The sequence below is a fragment of the Aythya marila genome, assembly GCF_965140915.1.
Source record: "Aythya marila genome assembly, chromosome: 12".
NCBI classification, from domain to species: Eukaryota; Metazoa; Chordata; class Aves; order Anseriformes; family Anatidae; genus Aythya; species Aythya marila.
In genome coordinates this window covers 2,743,233-2,763,665 of record NC_139053.1, presented here as the reverse complement: position 1 = coordinate 2,763,665, position 20,433 = coordinate 2,743,233, and the positions used below count along the sequence as shown (strand labels likewise).

Genomic DNA, 20,433 nt, shown 5'->3' with positions numbered 1-20,433 from the left:
ACTGCTGCCTGACATCTCTGGTCCTGCCTCTAGCTGACAATCCAAACAAGACCATGTTTGCAAATTCTGTAATGCTGCTTGTTAGCACAGCAGTATCGGAATAACACTAACAATCTTAAAACACATGTTGCACAAGCCAAAGCATATGTTTGTGATAAAACATTTGAATGAATATAAACAGACGTGAAATTCAATAGACTGATTAATTTCCCAAGTTTAGAAATGTACAAAGTAAACGAATAGGATGAAAAAAGCCTTTCTGTGTTCAACATCATATGAAATGTTTGTTTTGTAGAAAAAGTATCTGTTGCTTTAATTATGATAAATGCAGTTTATTTTAATAGGGATACTTTCAGGAAAGGAAATAGCATGTGTAATGAACTTCCAGTTTTGAGGTGAAGTTGTGCCTATGGACATGAACAACAGAACTCCTACTGGCTTCAGGGGAGTCAGCATGCCACTCCACAGTCAGTGTGACTCTGTATTTGTGTGTGCTGCTCTGGCTTTTTGAGGCTTAGCATATCTACCCATAAAATGAGGAAAATAAAACCTATTTTGTGAGCAAAGGTACTGTGGAATTAGTTAATGCATGCTTGCAAAAATGTTGTGCAATGACCTATTGAGGATGAAGTGTTTTTTTGAGTTTACTCATGAAAATCTTCCTTTCTCTCTCCCCATGCCCCTGAGTTGAATGGCAGATAGCATGCATAATTGCTGGCTCATGCTATCACCCATCAGAAAAGACTAAGGCTTTTGCAGGTTGGCCCATGATGATCAGCTGGCGTGATCGCTGGGCAATTTATACATCCTATACAAATCATATGAATGCAAGTTTCAGTAACCTGATGGTGGCAAGCACTGTGTAGGTCTTTGATCCCCGTGTCGTGTTCCACCTTTAGTCATAAAGAAAGACAGAGTTCAGTTTTTTTTTGCAGTCATAAGAAGCTAAAAGGAATTTCATGTTGATGTTGAGGAGTTAGAGATACAGAACAACAGCAAATGTGAACATAGGTAGAAAGAGAGATATAGAGCTGGAGAAAAGCCTTGATAAACAGACTTAGCTGCTGTCACATCTTTCCATTATGACAGACAGCAAGCTGTTTATCATGAATGGCTGCGTGGTTTAAACCACATGATTATAATAATGGCATGTGGTAACTGAGCATTCATTTTTCTTATGCTGTTTCATATAAATAAGTGCACAGGATAGAAAACTACCTTTACAATGGCCAAGTATTGTTAATTATATTTAAATAATTAAGTCCTATTTAAATGGAATCTGACTTCGATGAGACATTAAGTAAACCATATTACATAACCTATTTGTTTTAGGCAAAAACAAGAAACTATTTTTGTGTTCTGAGTTGTATGGTGGATGACTGTTTCCTGTGGAATACTGCTGATGGTAGTAATTCAGAATATAATGAGCATCTTCAGAGAAATTACTGTTCTAACTGTTCTGAACATAACTCAACATAAACCTTTAAGATCTGGTCTGAAGCCCTGTGCAGTCAGTGGAGAAAGTGCCAGTTCAGTGACTTTGTATCTTAACGTTTACCAGCTGTGGTGGTTTCACCCCAATGGACAGCTGAACTATACCACAAGCACTCTTTCACTCCCTCTCCTCAAAGGAACAGGGGGAGAAAATAACATGGGAAGGGGTTCAGGGGTTGAGATAAGGACAGGGAGGTCACTCACCAGTTACCTTCATGGGCAAAACAGATTTGGCGTAGGGAGATTAATATAATTTGTTGCCTATCACTAGCAGACAGGAACAGTGAGAAACTAAAAGCAAACTAAAAGCAAATTAAAACCACCCCATCCACCCTCTTCCACCTCATCCCCCCCCAAGTGGTGCAGGGGAAGGGGGAATGGGGGCTGTGGTCAGTCCCTAACACTTTGTCTCTGCTCCTTCATGGTCACTCTCTGCCCCTGCTCCACGTGGGGTCCCTCCCACAGGATGCCGGCCTTCCCGAACTGGTCCTGCGTGGGCTGCCCACAGGCAGCAGCTCTTCAAGAACTGCTCCCCTACGGGTCCGTACCATGGGGTCCATCCCCCAAGAGCAAACTGCTCCAGCACGGATGACCCACGGGCTGCAGCTCTGGCTCAGGGCCTGCTCCTGCAGGGGCTCTCCATGAGACGGGGCCTTCTCCAGGCCACATCCACCCTTTTGGAGAAGCCGGAGCTGGCTCTGCTCTGACATGGGGCAGCTCCTGGGCTCTGCTCATGAAGGCCCTCCCCGCATCCCCCTCTCTACCAAACCCTTACCATGTAAGCCCCATGCACCATCTCTCATTTTTTATGATATGCAAAAATAAAGCCCAACTCCCAACCCCAAAACAAACCCAAAAGGAAACACATGATGTTGTCTATCAAATTTTCTTCAGAAGAATTAATTGAAAAGGTGCTCTATGGAAAGAATGGAATTTTATTTTGAAAGGGATATTTTATACACAAAACATTTCAAATAAAAATACTATTTTATTTATTTATTTATTGTGAGAAATGACGAATTTGATGAAACCAAATTGTTCTGAACAATGTGTGGATTTTAATAGCTTCCCATGCAAAAGGCCCGACATGTGAGACAAAAAAAAAAAAAAAAAAAAAAAAAAGGAAGCTTTTTTTATGGAAAGGTAGCTGCTACTGACATTTAAATTATTAATATTTCAGTGAAAGCTTTGTTTGAAAATACCGTCTGCAGGTGGTAGGCATCTGCATCACAAAGCAAATAAATCTCTGTTAAAAAAACACTGGTGACCTGGCCCGTAGGACTTGTTTCGTAGATTATGTTCCAGCTTGATTAGGGAGGGATATTTCCACCAAGTTTTTACTCTGAGAGGGCTTTAAAGACTCAGTGTTAAAAAATATATGGACAAGGTCATATTTTATCACTTCTATTGGACACATTTGCTTTAAGAATTGAGTAAAATCAAACAGTGGAATAGAAAAGTTGAAGGATTTTTTTTCCATTACTAATATAGAAAAATATTAAAACATTGGGAGCTAGGAACTTAAATGTTTCTTTCAAATTCTAAAAGAAGCATAGTAATGATATGGAAAATATATGACTTCTGGATTTTGTGCTTGTAAAATTATAGTTGCACAACAAAATACTGCAGCATGCAAGAAGCCAGTGTGGTGGGCATATACATGTATGTTGCATTCCAGTGAAGGAGGAGAGCATCCCAAGATCTCAGTTCATTCATATCAGCTGAACTGTATTGTGACTGCTGCAGAGAAAAGCCATCAAGGGCAGGCATAGAAAAACTTCATGTGTAGCTTTTCATAAAATACAGAAAATGCATAATTTTATTATTTTCTCTTTTAAATTAGTGTAAAACACATTTTAAATGAGGCTTAGTCCTGCAAAGTACTACTCTTACAGACTCTCTAAGAGAGTAAGTACCGGTACCCTTAAAAAGATATTTGTTGCTTTTTCTCAGTGTTGCATTCATGTCTGAAATGGCACAAAAGAAGTAGTCCTGGACTTTCAGAACTCAAAACTAATTTAATAATAAATTAGAATAACAAGAAAAACATCACAGAAGCATGAAACAGCCCAGGCTGGAAGGGACCTTGAAATATCACTAGGCCCAACCTTTACTATGTATCTGCATGGCAAATCTTAAAAATCAGTTGTCTAGCAATGCATGCTATCTTGTTTGCATTCAATAAGGAAATATTTTTATTTGTATTTGAATAGTTGAAGAGCAGTCACTGACTATTTTATTTGCTCTAAAGAGAAGGCAGGATGTTGTAGTAGATCTGTGTTAGTTCTCTTGTGTATTCATTAACTCCTTTCCTAGATACTGTTACATACGCAGCAGAGCCCCCTGCTGTTAAAGACCCTCTGAAATGCTTGATTAGTTTTCTATGTTTTGCTATGTCTGGACCTTCTTAGTTAAGATGAAGAAAAATCCAGAAGTAGTCTGAAGGTCTTGGTTGCATGGATTTAGTCTTCATATAGGAATGAACTCTGCATATCCTCCTGCCTGTATAGAACACAGTTGTGCTTTTGGCAACAGTCACAGTTTATATAAAAAATAAACTTGTCTTGGTGTATCTCTGAAAAAAGACCTGTGCTGGCAACAGATTGCTATAGTTTGAAAGCAATACGCAGCGAGAGAAGGTAAGCAAAACCCACCTTCCAAGAGAGAATTTAAATACTCAGAAGAAAAGGAAAAGGGCAGGTCAGCCAATGCAGTCACTGCGTGTGCAGCAGAAACCACAGCACACACATGGGGGAGCCCAAGATGATCACAAGTGCAGAAGAGTGTCTTCTTGTGCCTGTGTGGGAGCTGGGCCTGGAGCAACCAAAAGGCCTGTGGAGTTCTTAGGCATGGTAGCTGTCAAGGAGTAAGGGAAAGGGTAGGAGAAACAGAGAGGCCACAGAGTACTTAGGTTGACTGTCGGGAGTGTAAGATTAACTGTCAACAATAACACTTGAGAAGGAATGGTAGAAAAAAAAACGGTAGGCCGTACTGTTATAAGAAAGGATATTGAACATAATAAAAGTTTTTGGTATCTTATTCATATATTAGTAGTAAGGGTGGAGTGGGTTGGTGTTACAAACTGGGAATCTTGAGGGAACTTTTGAAGGTATAATTTTATTTTATTTTATTTTATTTTATTTTATTTTATTTTATTTTATTTTATTTTATTTTATTTTATTTTATTTTATTTTATTTTATGATAAAGTCAGGCCCTGCTGACATAGAGAGCTCTAGTAATTTTCCTGGTGTTTTGATCCTGACAGTAACGTTACTGTAGCAGGACACTGCTGTCTGAGAACATTCACTGTGGTGTTCAGAGACAGGAGGTTGTATATCTCACATTTATCTATAAAAGATAGTTAGTATTTACATATGCTCATTGTGACTTAAAATACTCAGGGCGTGTAGAAAACCACTATATTTGTGTGGAGAGATGACAATCAGAGTTCAGACAATGATGTTCTTTACTACCAATACTTAGGATTTTAAAACACTTTCAGTTATATGTTGACCATATGTATATTGTGAATTGATTTTTGCCTACAATTCATTCATGCACTCCAACATTGCTTTCATTTCATAGTAGCGTGCATGAAATTAGCATTGCACTTAAAGGCGAAGTACTCTTTGTTCCAGTGGTGGAAATACTCGTAGAATAGTTTAACAAGGTCCTTTGCTTTATGTGAGTAGTTTAAAATCAAAACATTGAAGTTATTTTATGGTTTTTACTTTTTACCCTAGCAAAAAAAATTAAAGCTGTCTGGAATTGTTACCTCTATCAGCATTCGTTTTATCACCCAAAGTCAAACAATCCTTTGTGCTGCAACAATGCAAAAGCTTCCACTGGAATCAGCTGTGATATGTCGGACGTCTGGTGAAAAACAGGTAGGAAAATTATTCACCAAACAGAGCCTTCTGGTGATTTGAATTTTGTAACACTTTTATATTTAATCAATTATTTTAAGAAGAATGCAAAAACAACAACAAAGAAATGTGACAGCTGGTCTATTACTGGAATAGATTTTTCATTGCCTTTAATTCATTTTCGTATATTGATTAATATACAAATATAAATACGTGAAAAAATATGAAATCAATTAATATGAAATTATTTTGTACAAATACAGATCATAATCATCTGCATTTAGGTGGCTTCATGAATTTCTCTCCATTTCAAGGTATGCCCCTCTCCACTAGGATGCTCTGAGATGGCTTAGCAGGATGATTGCTAAAAAAAGGGTGGGAAGATGTTCTCTTGGGCCAGGTGGGAAATGTGGATCCTCGACAGATTGTAGGTGATTGAAGTGATTGTAACCCTTCCATTTCCCTGGTTTGTATGTGGAAAACAGCATAGTCTATAGTTGTGTTATTCTGTTTTGTCCAAGACTGCTCTTTGGAGATGTGGCCTGATAGTCACAAGGACAAGTTGTCAACAAGAGAAGATGGTAAATGACTAAGAGTGATTGTACTTGGACCCAGAACTGCAACCTCCCACTTCAGATGGTGAGAAATCTCTACTCCTCAGATCATGGTTAGTATGAAATGAAAGAGATTTGTTTTTCAGGTTTAGAAAGGGAATATTTTCACGTGTGGACCTTGCCATATGAGAAGGTTGACTGTCAAGATTACTAAGAGGAACCACATTTCAAAAGATTAAGGTGAGGATGGATCAAGTTACTGTTAAGTTTATGTCATGTGGCTCCTCTGTGTTGTCTCCTAAATATTCCAGTTTTCCTCAGAATACATAGATGTAATTTGTTGTTCTATGTGGCCTTTCAGAAGATAGTTCAGTTTTTACAGTCTGCATTTAAGGTATACACAGCAACAATGTTGCTTAGAAATCTGTAATAAAAACATTGCCTATCTAGAGCATGTGTGGACTTTTATGAATCTGGAACTCCATTTTTGAGTTTCATGGAACCTGCAATAAAACAGTGTCAACAGCTAAGCTGAATGAACCCAGCCTGAGTGAGACTCTAGGCAAGCTTACTTGGCAACTGGGGTACTGTCAGCTGTCTGCTCTGTGAGGGCAGTCAATAAGCTGCTAGAAGATAAGGCCATTAGGCCTTCAGCTGTAGGGGGAGTTTTACTCCACGAGGAGCTATGGAAAGTGCTAGTCTGCCTGAATGAAGTGTCTTTTGAATTTGCCTAACAGGGAAAAATTATTTGGGCTGTCCTGGCAGAAAAATAAATACTCTCTTGGTGGCTTCCCGTCCATCAAGAACTGACCAAATGCTTCATAGTAAGTAACTCAGTAAGGAGCTAGTAGACAGTGTTAAAATCTAAATAGCTGTACAAGTCACATTTAAAAGCATCCCCTAAACTGCTTTTAGGTCAATTGCCTTAAAAGAGAAGTATAGATAAAAGTCTTATTTAAAAGGTCTCTCTTCCAATGCTTTTTCTCAAAACTTAGATGCAGCAAGCTGAGTTCAAGTCTGAACTACAAAAGTAAAATAAAATTTTGTTATACTGGGCTCAGTGCCAGCTTCACAGATGCACTCATTGCTACCCGTGTAAAAACGTTACAGATCTAGGACAGTTCTTTAATATGCACTGGCAGCTGTATGTGAGGCTATTTTAAACAATAATCTTCAAAAATAATTTTCTGTTGAGACTTTGCAGCGCTTTTCTCTTGTAGGTGTTTCGTAATACAAGAAAAAAAATCAGCCAAACTCGTGTTAATAGCAGTATTCTCAGCAGTACACAGCAGTATTCAGCAGTATCCATTCTCACCTTCCTCCTTTTTAGCTCGAGGTAAATGATTCAGATATACACTTTTTTGTGGGAATTCGAAGCATTTACATGCTGATACCAAATTACAGTCTCAGCTCTAGCTTGAAGGAATTTTGGAGTGGAAATTAGTATTTAGAACTGCTATTTTTCTTTAAAAATGCATTTTATAAGAAACATAAAAGTGCATTTGGGTTACATTAGCTATTTATATTTTTAGGTGGGAGTGACAGGAAAATTAACATGCTAGTATAAAAACATGCAATTTGCAAGCAAAACGTTTAGAGGCACCCCAAGCGTTCAAACAGCAGGCTCGCAAAGATAAAGGAGCAGAAGGCAAAGTGTGTCCCCCCCCAGCTCCAGCCTTCTCTGAATTGAAATCCAGCCCGGAACAACGCTGTGTAGCGCTGCCCGCACACTTTGTGCACCCCGCAGCGCTGCCCAGGGGGCTCGCTGAGCCGGGAGGGCAGGGAAGGCGCTGCCCTCCCCTCGGTTAACTTCTCACAAAGGGGGCTTGCGACTGGGGAGCCGTTTCGGAGCTGGGGGAGCGAGCCTGCAAAGGGCTGCCCGGCCCCCAGCCGCGCCGAGACCCCCTCAGCGGGGCGCTATCAGCGAGAGGCCCCCGCCCAGCCCGAAGCGGGCACCTCAGCGCCGGGGGCCGCTCCCCGCCCGAGGCGGCCGCTCAACGGCTCCGCCGCCGCTGGGCGCCGAGGCCCGGCCTCCCTGCCCTGCCTTCCCTCCCTCCCCGGCCGCCTCGGAGGCGGGGCGCCGGCGTTCCGGTAGCGGCGGCGGCGGCGGCGGCAGCGAGCATGTCCTCGAGCAGGGCCAAGAAAGTGAAGATGGCCACCAAGTCCTGCCCCGAGTGCGACCAGCAGGTGAGGCGGCGGCAGGGGGGGCCGGGGGCCGAGCCCCCCGCCCTGCTGCCCACCCCGGGCCCGGAGCGGCGGGGCCGGGCCCGCAGCACCGCACCGCAGCGCACCGCCTCGCCGCCTCCCTTCCTGCTTTCTCCGCCCGTGCTGTCTTGCTGGAGCTTTTGTGTCCTCAGCGGTAGCGTGAGGAGAGGTCGTGCCGGGGGGGGGGGAGCTGCGAGGCGGTGTTTGTGCGGAGTGCCTGGCCTGGGTTAACGCTGTGTGCCTCTTGCTGCGCTGTGCCCAGGGGTTTGGTGTGGCAGGTATTGCCGTTCAGGCGCTAGTGCTGGGTAGTGGCTAATAATTCATTGAAAATCTGGTGAACTTCGTCATTGGTACAACGTCGCTCGGCCTCCGGATGACTCATGTGGCTGAGGCCGCTCGCTGGGCTCTTGGCTTCGTGGGGGGCTCAGGGGCAGCACCAGCGCGACCTGTGCCGAAATTTCTGTCAGTGGGGCCAGGCGGGTGCTTCCTGCAGTGCTTTAAGCGTGCAAGCTGCGGCCTTACTTGCACTTCAACATCACCGACAGTTCATTTGGTCTGTGACTGTAGTCCAAGCTTGTCTTCATCTATGCTTTCTACTCGCGATGATGTTAGTAATAAAAATAAGCTGGCATGTTACAGCAGCGCTCCTCCGCTGGAACAATGGCACAGCATTGCAGGAGGCTGCTGTGGGGCTCAGGGTAGGGGAGAAGGCTCTTTCATCTAATTATGGGAAACACATTTGTTATGTGATCCTGAAACATGGCTGGTGTACACTACCTTAGATTTACTTAGAAATAAATGAGAAAGAAACCCTCTCACACCATTTTCCTGTATTTACAAGATCTTAAAAGGTAAGCTTAGTTGTTCCAACTTGCATAATTTTGACAGCGTTCCTACTCATCCTGGAGTGGTTTGGAATGTAAAGCCATGCGGGGCTGTCCTTTCATGTTCTAGGCAGTAGATGAACCACTGCGAATGCTTCCATGTTAAGCACGTCACTCCAGTGCTGTTTCTGAGAAAAGAAAGTTACGTGCCAAGTTCTGGTGTGTAGTTTGTTGAAAGACAAAATTAAAAAGAGTTAGGAGTTGAGGATGAGAGTGGCATGTGTGTGTTTTCTGTTTCTCTTGGTTTTTAATTTAATGTAAACGTCAAACTACCAGTGATGGGGAAGGCAAGTAAATATTATAGGCTTTTCAAGCTGATGCTGAAACTTTCACTCTGTTCTGCTGCTTAAAACTAAACCAGATGATATGCATATGTCAACACAGGCTTTTTGTTAGCAACTCTTCTGTAGCTAAACAAAGAATTATGTGCATGCTTGTCCTGCCCTGGCGTAAGGATGGCTCACAGGGCCTTGTTTTCCAGTGCCAAGTGCTCTCAGAGAGGACAAGAAGTAAAGCCTTGCCCTACTGCACTTAGATCTCAAAGCTTCTTTTGAAAGGGGGATTATTTGCCCCAGAATAGCTGGTTCAGGCTACTAGTCAGCCCTTTGCAAAGTGTGGGGGAGGTTCTCATGTGACACTTCAGTACAGGCATTTCCAAAATTCCGCAATAAACAAGGATTTTGCATTTGTTTCTGATTTTTGTGTTCAAGTGGTATGCATGGAAATATTTAAACAGCCACAAATATTGGAGTATAATATTGAGTAACACTTCTTAGGCTTTTAATTTTTTTTTTTTGATGACATTTAGATGATATGTAATTGCCATTTACTGTTTTTTTTTTTGTTTTTTTTTTTTTCTTGTAAGAGAAGTATCTTGATCATATTTTCACCACCAAAGCACAGCTCTAGTAAGCTAGGGAGTCTGGAATACTTGCAGTCAATCATAGGAAATAATACTACTTACCTTTGGGTAATCTTTCTTGTATGAGAAGCTCGATCTATTTTGGCTAGGTAAACACTGAACAGAGTTAAAATAGTGTTTGTTAAAACTGTGTTGCCATAATAATAATTGTTACAGGATCTTACGTGTAGTAGGTCATTTTCAAAGGATGACCAATAGACTTCAAGGAGTAAGCCCCTTCCCACCTTACCTTGCCTGTAAATGACATGCACGTATCTAAGTGCCACACATTTAACATGACAACCGTATTGCTCTGTTAAACAAGGTGAAGTTCATTGAGAAAATACTGGGTTTGCTCCAGTGCGCTTTGACTATTTCCCTCCCTTTCTTTTAAGGCTGAGCCCAGAAAGGTGGAGAGACCCGGTTAATACTAGCAGTCCTGTATCACCGTAACAAGGCAGGTGACCATCTGCTAGGTAGTGTGGTGCGATACCGCATTGTTCACGTGCCAATATAAGAGTAAGCATACAGGCAATTGTGATGAGTTTTAGAGGGTTAAATAAATACATAAAATATTGCCAGGGTTAAATAAACCTTGACTAGAATTGTTTTTAATGTCACTGTTTACATCAGAGGGAATCAAAATGTCTCCAGTTAGTTCAACTGAATCAAAAATTGATTTGTAAGCTGCTCCTAAAATGAAGTACAGGAGTTAAGATGTGCTGCAGAAAGCAAAGTTGTTTCTTTATTCTGAGTAGCTGGTAAGTTCCTCTTTAAAATTAATGTACTATTTTTACATTTGTTTTTCTAGCCGTTAGAACACTGGAAACTTTCTTCTGCGTGTCTGGTAAAATTCAGCAGACAGTCATCGTTCTGTACTCCTGGTTGTTTCAGTGGACAGTGGCAAACTTGTAGAGACCTGTCATAAAGAATTACCTTTGAGAAATTACGTCCTGCTTCTTTTCTCTGCTGTCCTGCTGCAACATGACTTGATTTTAATGGGTGTTATTTTAATCTCTTCTAGATCTCTCGTTTATACTTGCTTTAATTAGTGTTTTCAGTCTTAAACCTAATCAGAGCAATATGGTATATTCTTTACTGCTTTAAAATATCTCAAAAGATCTTGGCTTTAAGTGAAGATACTGGGTTTTGTAATTTATCAGCCTTGCTTTTTTTAATTGCTTGGAGTAATTTTTTTCGCATGGTTTGTGTAAGTGTGGCATTTCCAAATTTTTCTCATCTTGTTTTAAATTGTGTGCTGCTCTGGGCTGCTCAGCTGTGGTCAAGAGAAGCTCTTTAGCCTCTCAAACTCTTCAGTCTGCAGTCAGCTTTTGACTAGCCATGGTAGCTTGTTTGCATTTGGAATTAACTAGGTTGTTCTGCGACTACCTGGCCTAGTCTACAACCTGTTGTAGATCATGGTACAAATGCATCTGTTTCGCTTCAAGCTCTGTTGTGCCTAAAGCTGCTCTGCTCACAAAGAGTTGATTTTGAATGTTTCTGAGGTTGAAAGTATTCAGAATGCATTGGCAGTTTTAATTTACACTTTTTTTTTTTTTTAAAATAAGTGAGGAAAGCAAAACTAGGGATGGCTTATTGTTTTGACTGGGGATATTTGAGAGCTCTGAAAATACATTCCTATTCTAATTCGCTCCAGTTTTGCTGCTTTCCATTTTCCCTCACCCTCTTTCTGAGAGCCTGGGGAAAAGGGCTTGGTGTACAAAATGGTCACAACAGCTATGCATTTCAAGCTTAGTTTCTAACTACTGCATAAAGAGAAGGCTTGCTGGGTGTTTTACTAGTTTTGCATACAACTAGATAATGATCCAGGCCATGGTTTTTCAGTACAGATTAAGTATGAAGAAGTATCTCTGAGGGCGCAATGCAAGCTACTGTTTTTTTCATCAGGCAGGAATTCTGTCATAATTTGAAATGATCTGAAATGCTTTTGTTTTCCCAGGTTCCTGTTGCATGCAAATCATGTCCCTGTGGCTACATATTTATTAGTCGAAAGCTCTTGCATGCGAAACGTGCTGAGAGATCACCACCCATTGCAGGTAATACCAACGAAGGTCCAGAACGAGGGGACAACAGCTCTTTCCCTTTGTTTCTTGGAAGCAGAGCATAGAATATTTTATGTCTCTGTAAATTAGCTGGTGTCAGTTCACTTTCTTTTGAATTTTTGCCTATTAGATTTAATGTTTCTTCAATTTTGAAGGGGAAAGTCTGGTGTTTTCAGTCTTATTTCCTTTGTACTTGTGATGTTGGCATTATCCAGCTGCTCGCATTAGTCACTATGCAAAATAACTCCTTACAGAAAGCTTTCTGTTAATCATGTTTTGAAGATCAATGTCTACATGTGCCAAAGAGATCAGATTTCACAGTACATGCTGATTGAAACTGCGTTTTCTGAAAGCAGTTATCCTCTTGTTTGAAGAAGTTATGCTAAATTGTACTTATTCATGAATACAAGAATGGAACTTTGTATAAAATTGGGAGTATGTCTGATTTCAGACCTGGTGTGTCTTGCTTTTTCTGCATGATTAAATTAAAAAAAAAAAAAAAAAAAGAAAAAGATTCTTTGTGTCCAACTCATGTCCTTTGTTGTTGATGTGCGTGTTTAGATATTGGTTGAGTGTGCTTTCTGGCATGATTAACGTTCTCTTTATGTTCAATTTCTATTATTTCCTCAAGTCCTAGTAGGATTTAAGGAGAACAGGCACCTGTTGGGGAAGATGTTTTTGTTTAAATAATCTGATTTATATTGTTTTTCTTTCTTTTTTTTCTTTTTTTTTTAATTATCTAAGAGGTATACAAAAATAAGAATTTGATACGTTTAATTGCTATTTTGAGGGGTACTTGTAATTCACTAACTAGTAGGAATTACGTGATCTCATGCTAGATAACTGAACTTCAAAGGTGGCACAGGTAAAAGCAAAGTCCATAGTACTGTCTGGAAGGGTTGGTCAATTTTCTTTTCCCCTCTCCCCAGCTGTTTTATTTAAAACTTACCAAATTAAGTTGAAGGCCATAGTATCATAGTATAGTAGAGCAAAGCCCCTGTATAATACAGCTTTTGTATTAACATGAGTGACAAGTTAACCTGCTGTCCAATTCATGGCCTGTGTCTATGTGAGATAATTGAGATAAGAAGCAAAAGGAAACTTGATTCCCCAAGAAGATATATGTGTGTCTGTATTGTGCTCATAAGTGTAACCGCAGCTTCTTTAAAAAAAAAAACAAAAAACAACATGGTTCAAGTATTTTTACAGTGTAGTTACTGTAGGTGCTCCAGCCTTGCAAGTGTGCAGCTGGTTTGTGTTGAATAGCGTGCTGTGGTTGGTATACTATTTTCACTACCCAAGCTCACTAATCCGTACTTAACTTTCAAGTGAAACTCATGCGAATCCTCTTTCTCAAGTGTGTAGGCAGACAATATACCTGTTCAGCATCAAGTAAAATGAGGCTTTGTCTTAGGCTGGGTTTGTTAGAGAGATATGTTATGTAATATGATGTCTACTGATAGCATCACAGAATCAGTATCTTGATTTGTGTGAGCAGAGGGAACAATTTCAGTGTTAGTGTCAAAAGAAGTAGTATTTTACTGTTCTGCTCTATGATAAACTATACATTTTAAACTTGTTTTTTTGTTTTTCTTTTTTTTTTTTGGACTAATGGAAATAGATGCAGTGTACTGTCTTGATGGCTGTGATCTCTATTTTTTTCCCCCATCTTGTAATGGGAAACTAAGAACTTGTTGTACGTCAGCAGGTGTCTCATATTGCAAAATGCTATTTGCATTTGAAGTAATTAAAGGCTTGATCCCTGTAATCAAGAAATGAAGTATCATTCTGCATTTGACACCTTAATTTCTGTGTGGATATCATGCAGATGTAATTGTTCTGTAAAGGTACGGACATGTAAGATTTAAGGGAAAAAGATTGTTGGGAGGGGTAAGCATGAAGAGTAAGTTAGAAGAAAGTCGAAGACAGTCGTGGCTCACATCATATCTCTTCGTTTGTGCAGAAAACAAGAGTGAGGCCAAAAGGAGACGAACCGAGAGAGTTAAGCGAGAGAAGATAAATTCTGCAGTAAATAAAGATTTAGAAAACCGAAAGAGATCGAGGTCTAACAGCCATTCAGATCATAGCAGACGAGGAAGAGGAAGACCTAAGAGTGCCTCAGCCAAAAAGCATGAGGAAGAAAGAGGTATGCAAATTGGAGACACATATTCACTGCTTTTCTTATTTCTGTGAAGATTTTCTTAACTGTTGTGTTATCAGTAAACCTTTACAAACAATGTAACTAGTCTAGTCCTGTCAATACCTTGTGCTACAACACGGAGAAGGGTCTGTTGCACATACGTAGGGACCTTTGGTTTTATGAAGCTTCTGTGCCTGATTGGAACTAAATCTAAAAGATTAAATCAGTATTTTTAGTCACTGTAACAAGTTTCATCACACAGGTTGAAAGCCATGGAACTGTAATGCTTAGTGTGTGTTTTTTTTTGTTTGTTTTTGGTTTTGTTTTGTTTTTGTGGTACCACTGTGCTAGATCACTAGGACAAACAAGATAATGACGCTTATTGGCAGAGAGTAATTAGGATGATTGGGTTGCTTAAAAAGTTCTTGAAACTCTTTAGGGGGCCCAAAGTAAAAAGGGCATCTTTTGTCACAACTATGACTTGAAGTTTTACCTCATGTTTCTATAGAATAATATTCCAGAGGAAAGAATGCCTCTTTGCTTATTAAGGTGCCTTGGTGATCTGCTCTTTTTAGTCTTTATACAATAGAGACAGCTACATGCACTTGAGTAATATTGGCACCCTTCAGACATGTGGCTATCACCTAAGACTCCTGTCTTTTAAAAGCCTGTTGGCATTGCATTTGCTATCGTTGTTACATGTGGCTTACTGATGTGTGTATCTTCATAGTTTCCCTATTATTGATCCAAGCTGGACTTGTCTACATACACCTACAGGATCATTTTGAGGCATTTTACCATCAGTCTAGTTCACACACAGCTTTGGTGTGAAACTTCTGCAAGCTTGTTGGGTTGTCGTTATGCAGGTAAATCTTCTTTCCTGGCCCCAAAAAAGAGGAAAGCAATTTAAGCAAAGGAAAAGATCCATATTCTTTGTGCGTGCTTGGTAGTCTCTGAAAAGCAGGAATTTGAAAACATGAGGAATGGAAAACTAGGCTGGATCTGTTTGACCTTTTTCTGCATACTCTGAGGTGTGGCAGTGTGCCAGTAATCTGAGGTGGAAAACCAGCAATACAAATGCAGTGAGGTCTTCACATAAGAGCGCGTATGTGGTTGTGCAGTTTTTGTCATTGTTGAATCTCACGTGAGAAGATTTCCTTCATCTTCTTGTCCTGTCCTACCATGCCCTTCACTGGTACTGCAATTACTGTTACTGTTTCTTCTTTGACCTCTTCTGCAGAACCAGGCACAGCGCTTGGGTTCATGCCCACTGGTAATATATTTGCTCCTCACCAGTACAATACACGTCATTGGCCAGGGATAAGTGGGCTTATGATATTACTTCTGGATATTGGGCAGATATTTTTTTTAAAGATTCAAATGGCTGCAATGGTTATAAAAATGAATTCATCAGAGCACTCATCATCATGTAAGCAATTACTATAAAACAAGTTAACATTTACTTCTCCTTTTTTTGTGGTTTATAAAATTGGCTTAGCTGCTATGTGGGGAGTAATTAGTGGGAATTTTAGAAATGTTCTTCCTTCTCTGTTCCTGCTGCTTGGTAGTATTTTTTATGTAAAAACATGCTAAGCAACTTTAATTCTACTCTAGTCAAGGTGATTTTTGCATGACTCACATTGCTAGTCCTTGTATCAGTCAGCATAACGTTGAAAGTGTTCGAAGTCAGGTTGGACAGGGCTTTGAGCAACGTCATCCTGCGAAAGATGTTCCTGCACGTAGCAGGGGGGTGGACTAGGTGACCTTTAAGGGTCCCTTCCAGCCCAAAGAACTCTCTGATTCTGCAGAGGTTGGCTCTGGAGTGTGAGACAGTAGTTTTGTGTTAGACTTCAAGTATGTTATTTCCTTGCTGAATTATGTTTCTAGGATATTTTGGGTACACTTTGCTTGCCACTAGAAAGTGCTCCTCTTCCCCCACAAATGACTTGAAAACAGGCCATTGCTTGCAAGGCTCCTAGATATTTGATGCGTGTTAGGTTTCAGCAATGCCTAATGCATTTGTAAAACAACAACAAGTGGACAGAGAATAACTGAATTAAAATAGCATGCAAGAGTAGATAATTTGTCCATTTGAAGACCACCCGATTGTGAAAATTTCCTTCCTAAAAAACACCCGTGACATCTGTAGCCTTGCTTCCCTGCTTGTGTAATGCTCTTTTCATACATAGTCTTTTGTTCCTGTTAGCCTGTGCCTTTGACTAGTTCTTTTGTATCCTTCGTGACTGGTTCGCATTAGAGGAAGGAGCTGTAGAATTCAACAGCAATTAAGAAAATAAGAATGGGAAAAGCAAAAGAGCTTTTTAAAATAAGCTCTTTTTCCTGCAGATTCAATAAGAAGGAATAGGGGAGGAGGAAAGAGGAAGCAGACGTAGATTGAGGGGATATGGCAGAGCTCTGGGACCCAGAGGATACTTCTATAACATGTCAGAGCCATGTGATGACACTGCAAAACAGGAGCTTCTCACTGAAGGCTTGGTTTGTTGAAAATGTCACTTTTTTTTTTTTTTTTTTGTCGGAAATGCTAAGATACATTTTGAAAGTAGAAACACGTCATAGTAATCTGATTTTGATGCTGTTTTGGTATGGTTTTGTTTTGCTGTGTGAGACTGTACAGTAAATTGCTAGACTGGTTATCAGGCTGCTGTCTTATCTAGGTAGCAACCTTGATTGTATTTAAGAAGAAAGGGGAGGGGAAACATGTAACAAAACCACTCCAAAACTGTATGCTTCAGGAAGTGGTATTGGTTATTCTGTTCCTCAAAGAGGTTACCATCAAGTGAGACTCAATAATCGGCTCCTAAATAAAGGAGTGGATCTTGTAAAGCTATTACATTGCGGTGCTGTGATGCTACTTAAACTGAAGTAGTAAAATTTCTTGACCCAAGTTTTTCCTTCCTATCAATTTCCTACTGCGTTATTTGTGTATTTGCTCGCCCAATGTGCACGCTTGAAGCAGTGTCCTGTCTTGGGTAGCCAGAAAGAATTCATAGAATCGAAGCACTTTGCATTTGATTCCATGCAGAACTTGTGAGGAGCGAGGGTCCACGTTTGTTTTATGCACAGGTGACAATTTAAAGGGCTGTAGGTCCAGTGTATTGGGTGGGATCTGGGGACATGAGACATGCTTCAGAAAGCCTGCATGTTTTCACCTAAGTAGCCTCTTAGTTGTATAGTAAAATACTTGGTCTTTCGATGTCTTAAAGAAATGGTACTGTGATTCTGTAATACAGTCTTTAGCTAATAATAGAGAAGTGAGTCAAAACTACTTTCAGATAGGAATGTGAAGTGGAAAGTTTTAATAGTGTCTGTAGAAACCATGGTATCCTATGAATAGCATGTGAAGAAATGTCAGCCAGATGCAAGCTCTTCACTGGCTACTGATGAGAGCTGAAATTGTCTTAAGAATGCATAAAGCTTGCAAACCTGTGTTAATTCCCAGTACTGTTGGATATCAAGATTTCAACCGATTCTTCAAAACTGAAGTCTATCAGAACTGGCCAGTACTGCAGAAGGGCAGGAGAGAAGGGAAATCTGGGAAAGCCTGGTGAAGTCTATAAAGCTAACATTAAATGGATGAAAAAATTAATAGTTTTAGTTTTGCTGGGTGCTGACACATTTTGGTGGCGTCTAGGTTTGTCTGGATCAGGAAGTCTGAAAAAAGGGGAGGGTTATAGATACGAAAACGGAAAAGATTAATGTGGAATAAGTAGTGTGTATACAGTGTCTGTACTCAGAACAACTCCCTGCATTGTTAGTTTGGAAATGGGGGGAGGGAGGAGGTGGAGCAATCCAGGCTGTGTACACGTAGAAATAAATTTGTCTCAAAGTACAGGGAAGGACTTGTGGTGAAACTGTTTTTTAGCTTTCATTTCAAGCTCAGTACACTAAAGAATATTGGTTTTTTTGTAGCCAAGGAACCAACAGAAATCACTTGGGTTCCAAATATCAAACATGCTTTGATTTGTAGTACTTTGCTATGGCAAGTTTCATGTCTGAAGTTTAAATGCTGATACGTCTTGGTGTGTCCAGTCTTCCCTGCAGGGAGAATGTGTACGATTTTAAGTTGCCTAGAAATCTTTAGGTAGAGGGTTTTGTTGCTAGTATCTAGATCAGCATTTAGTCAGAGCACAGCAGTAAAGGACTTTTTCAGTTTCTCCCACTTAGTTTAACCTATGCACTTGACTTCCAAGGGAAGGGAGGCTGTTGGAGTGGTGTCCTTGTCTGTAACACAGTCAGATGTGAAGCCAAATGTAAAGATGCTGTTAAGTGTATGAACCCAGCAGAGGAACAACAGTGTGGGTAGGTGGGCATGAAGGTCTCCTCCCATCTAGATGACTTCAAGGTGATCAAGTCAGACTGTCACTCCAACCTACCAAGTCCCATCACTAAACTGTGCCCCTTAGTGCCATAAGGGCACAGGAGATCTTTTTCCACATGGTGCTTTTATGTAGTGAAATGCTCTCTGTCTTCTCATTAGTGAAGAAGGGCTTGGTCCATTCTTGCAAAACTTTTTGGACCTGAGCTCAGGGGAACTTACTGTCTTTTGTGCATGTTTTTCTCTACTGCCTAGGTACTATGCTACAGGTTTTACTTGGTCAGAGATGAACAACTGTTAGCTTGTTGAATAAACACCATTACTTTCCAATCAAACATTTGTATTTCACCTACCCATTGATGACTTAAACGTCTAGGTGGAGAAGCCTGTCAGAGTGTACTGCACTCAAAAAGTGTGCACATGTGTGTGTGTGTTAATGAGACAAGGTTCAGGTGAACGTCATACTCTGATTGCAAATCAATCTAGGGTACTTTGGAACTTGGAGTAGAAATGGAGCCCCGCAGCTAGACACCAATTTTAGAGCTGTGTGTTACGTGTGTTTCTCTCTGCTGCATCTACAAGCCTGGTCTTCAGCTGATAAAACTGTTTTAGTTTTGTTTGCTTTCTTCTAACGAGTCAGATACCTGGGGCTAGCTAAACTGGAAGATGAATAGGAGTGACCTAGAGTAAATGGTATTTATGAAAGCACTGTTCTATAAGTTTTCTCATCTGCTAAAGTACTTGAGCACTGTGGTGTACAAGCTTCTTGATGGGTTGTTGTTACGTGTCTGTAGCCATGATCTTATCTGGGATAAGACTTAAAGTCTCCAGTATAGAAAGTCCAGAAATGTTCATGGTGACAAATTGGGCCCCTGACTTCTGCCACGTGTCTGCCAGTTGCACTTGGTCACTGTAATTAGTGTCTTGGGTTTCTGTTACTTGGATGTAAAATAGGGGTATGAATGTTGTATTTAATCAGTATATTGTGAAACATTGTTTTCTAGGATGGGGGCTGTTTGCGTAAAAGACAGAAAAAAAGAAAAAAACACCACCAGGAAACCAAATCCCCAAAAAACTGGAGGAACACTTGAACACAGTTCTGTGCCAGGAATCAATATAATGTTAATGACTCATTCTTCCTTCATCATTAAAGAACAGAAATTCAGTCATGCATTTGGATGACTAATTTGGTGACTCTTCTAGTACCTTTGTGTTCCTCTCTCCCTTGCTTATCTCTCAATCCCTCCCTGCATAGGAGTTGTCTAATTTATTTTCAGTTCCTGTACACCATTCAACATTATAATAATGCAAGTTACATAGTAGTTAATTTAACTTCAGATAATGGAAAAAGCTTCTAATAGTGACTTTTTTTTTCTTCTACAGAGAAACAAGAAAAAGAAGTTGACATGTATGCTAACCTTTCAGATGAAAAGGCCTTCGTATTTTCAGTGGCCTTGGCGGAGATAAACAGAAAAATTATCAATCAAAGACTTATTTTGTAACTTGTAAGCACAATCTGATGCATTTATATGCGGAATGGCTAGCATATTTCCAAGGTGTCATGGACTCTCGGGAAGTGTGTTGTCTGCACCAAAAAGGACCATAATATATCCTGTTAAAATTCTGCTGCTGTTCTTGGAAATCAAATTCTGTCTCTACAAGTCAGAAAGAAAGTGCTCTCGAAATTGGGCTATGAAAATCAGAAAGCAGAAGTGTTTTATGCCTTGAAGACAAATGCTAGACAAATGCACAGAGAGACTGCACACTTGCTAGAGCACTTCTTTTAGATTTGCTGCCAGAAATGCAATATTTTAAATATTTCAGAAAGAAATGATTTTCCTTTAAAATTATATATTTCAGATTTTTCAGCTGTATTTCAGTTTACATATGTACAGTTCACCTAACTTTTTAATAAATTGATATTCCAATATTTTATTGAACTGGAAATTAAGTACATTTGTGATATTTAAAGTGTGTTGGTTTTAATCC

The 20,433-nt window shown here is 40.1% G+C and overlaps 1 protein-coding gene across 1 annotated transcript; it reads left to right on the top strand.

Moving 5' to 3' along the window:
- The first annotated feature begins 7,940 nt into the window (after window positions 1-7,940).
- On the top strand, window positions 7,941-20,374 carry LOC309882491 (UPF0547 protein C16orf87). The gene is made up of 4 exons (XM_082769651.1): window positions 7,941-8,102; window positions 11,866-11,962; window positions 13,932-14,114; window positions 19,828-20,374. Exons 1-4 carry the CDS (start codon window positions 8,037-8,039, stop codon window positions 19,944-19,946), a joined length of 465 nt encoding a protein of 154 aa, XP_082625777.1. The 5' UTR covers window positions 7,941-8,036; the 3' UTR covers window positions 19,947-20,374.
- The last annotated feature ends 59 nt before the right edge of the window (window positions 20,375-20,433 follow it).

What these genes read in the sequence shown, in the direction of transcription:
- LOC309882491 (XM_082769651.1), top strand. Translation starts at nt 8,037, where the DNA reads ATGTCCTCGAGCAGGGCCAAGAAAGTGAAGATGGCCACCAAGTCCTGC. An exon ending in GCCCCGAGTGCGACCAGCAG is followed by an intron (nt 8,103 to 11,865) that starts GTGAGGCGGCGG and finishes TTGTTTTCCCAG; the next exon opens with GTTCCTGTTGCATGCAAATC. An exon ending in AAAGCATGAGGAAGAAAGAG is followed by an intron (nt 14,115 to 19,827) that starts GTATGCAAATTG and finishes TTTCTTCTACAG; the next exon opens with AGAAACAAGAAAAAGAAGTT.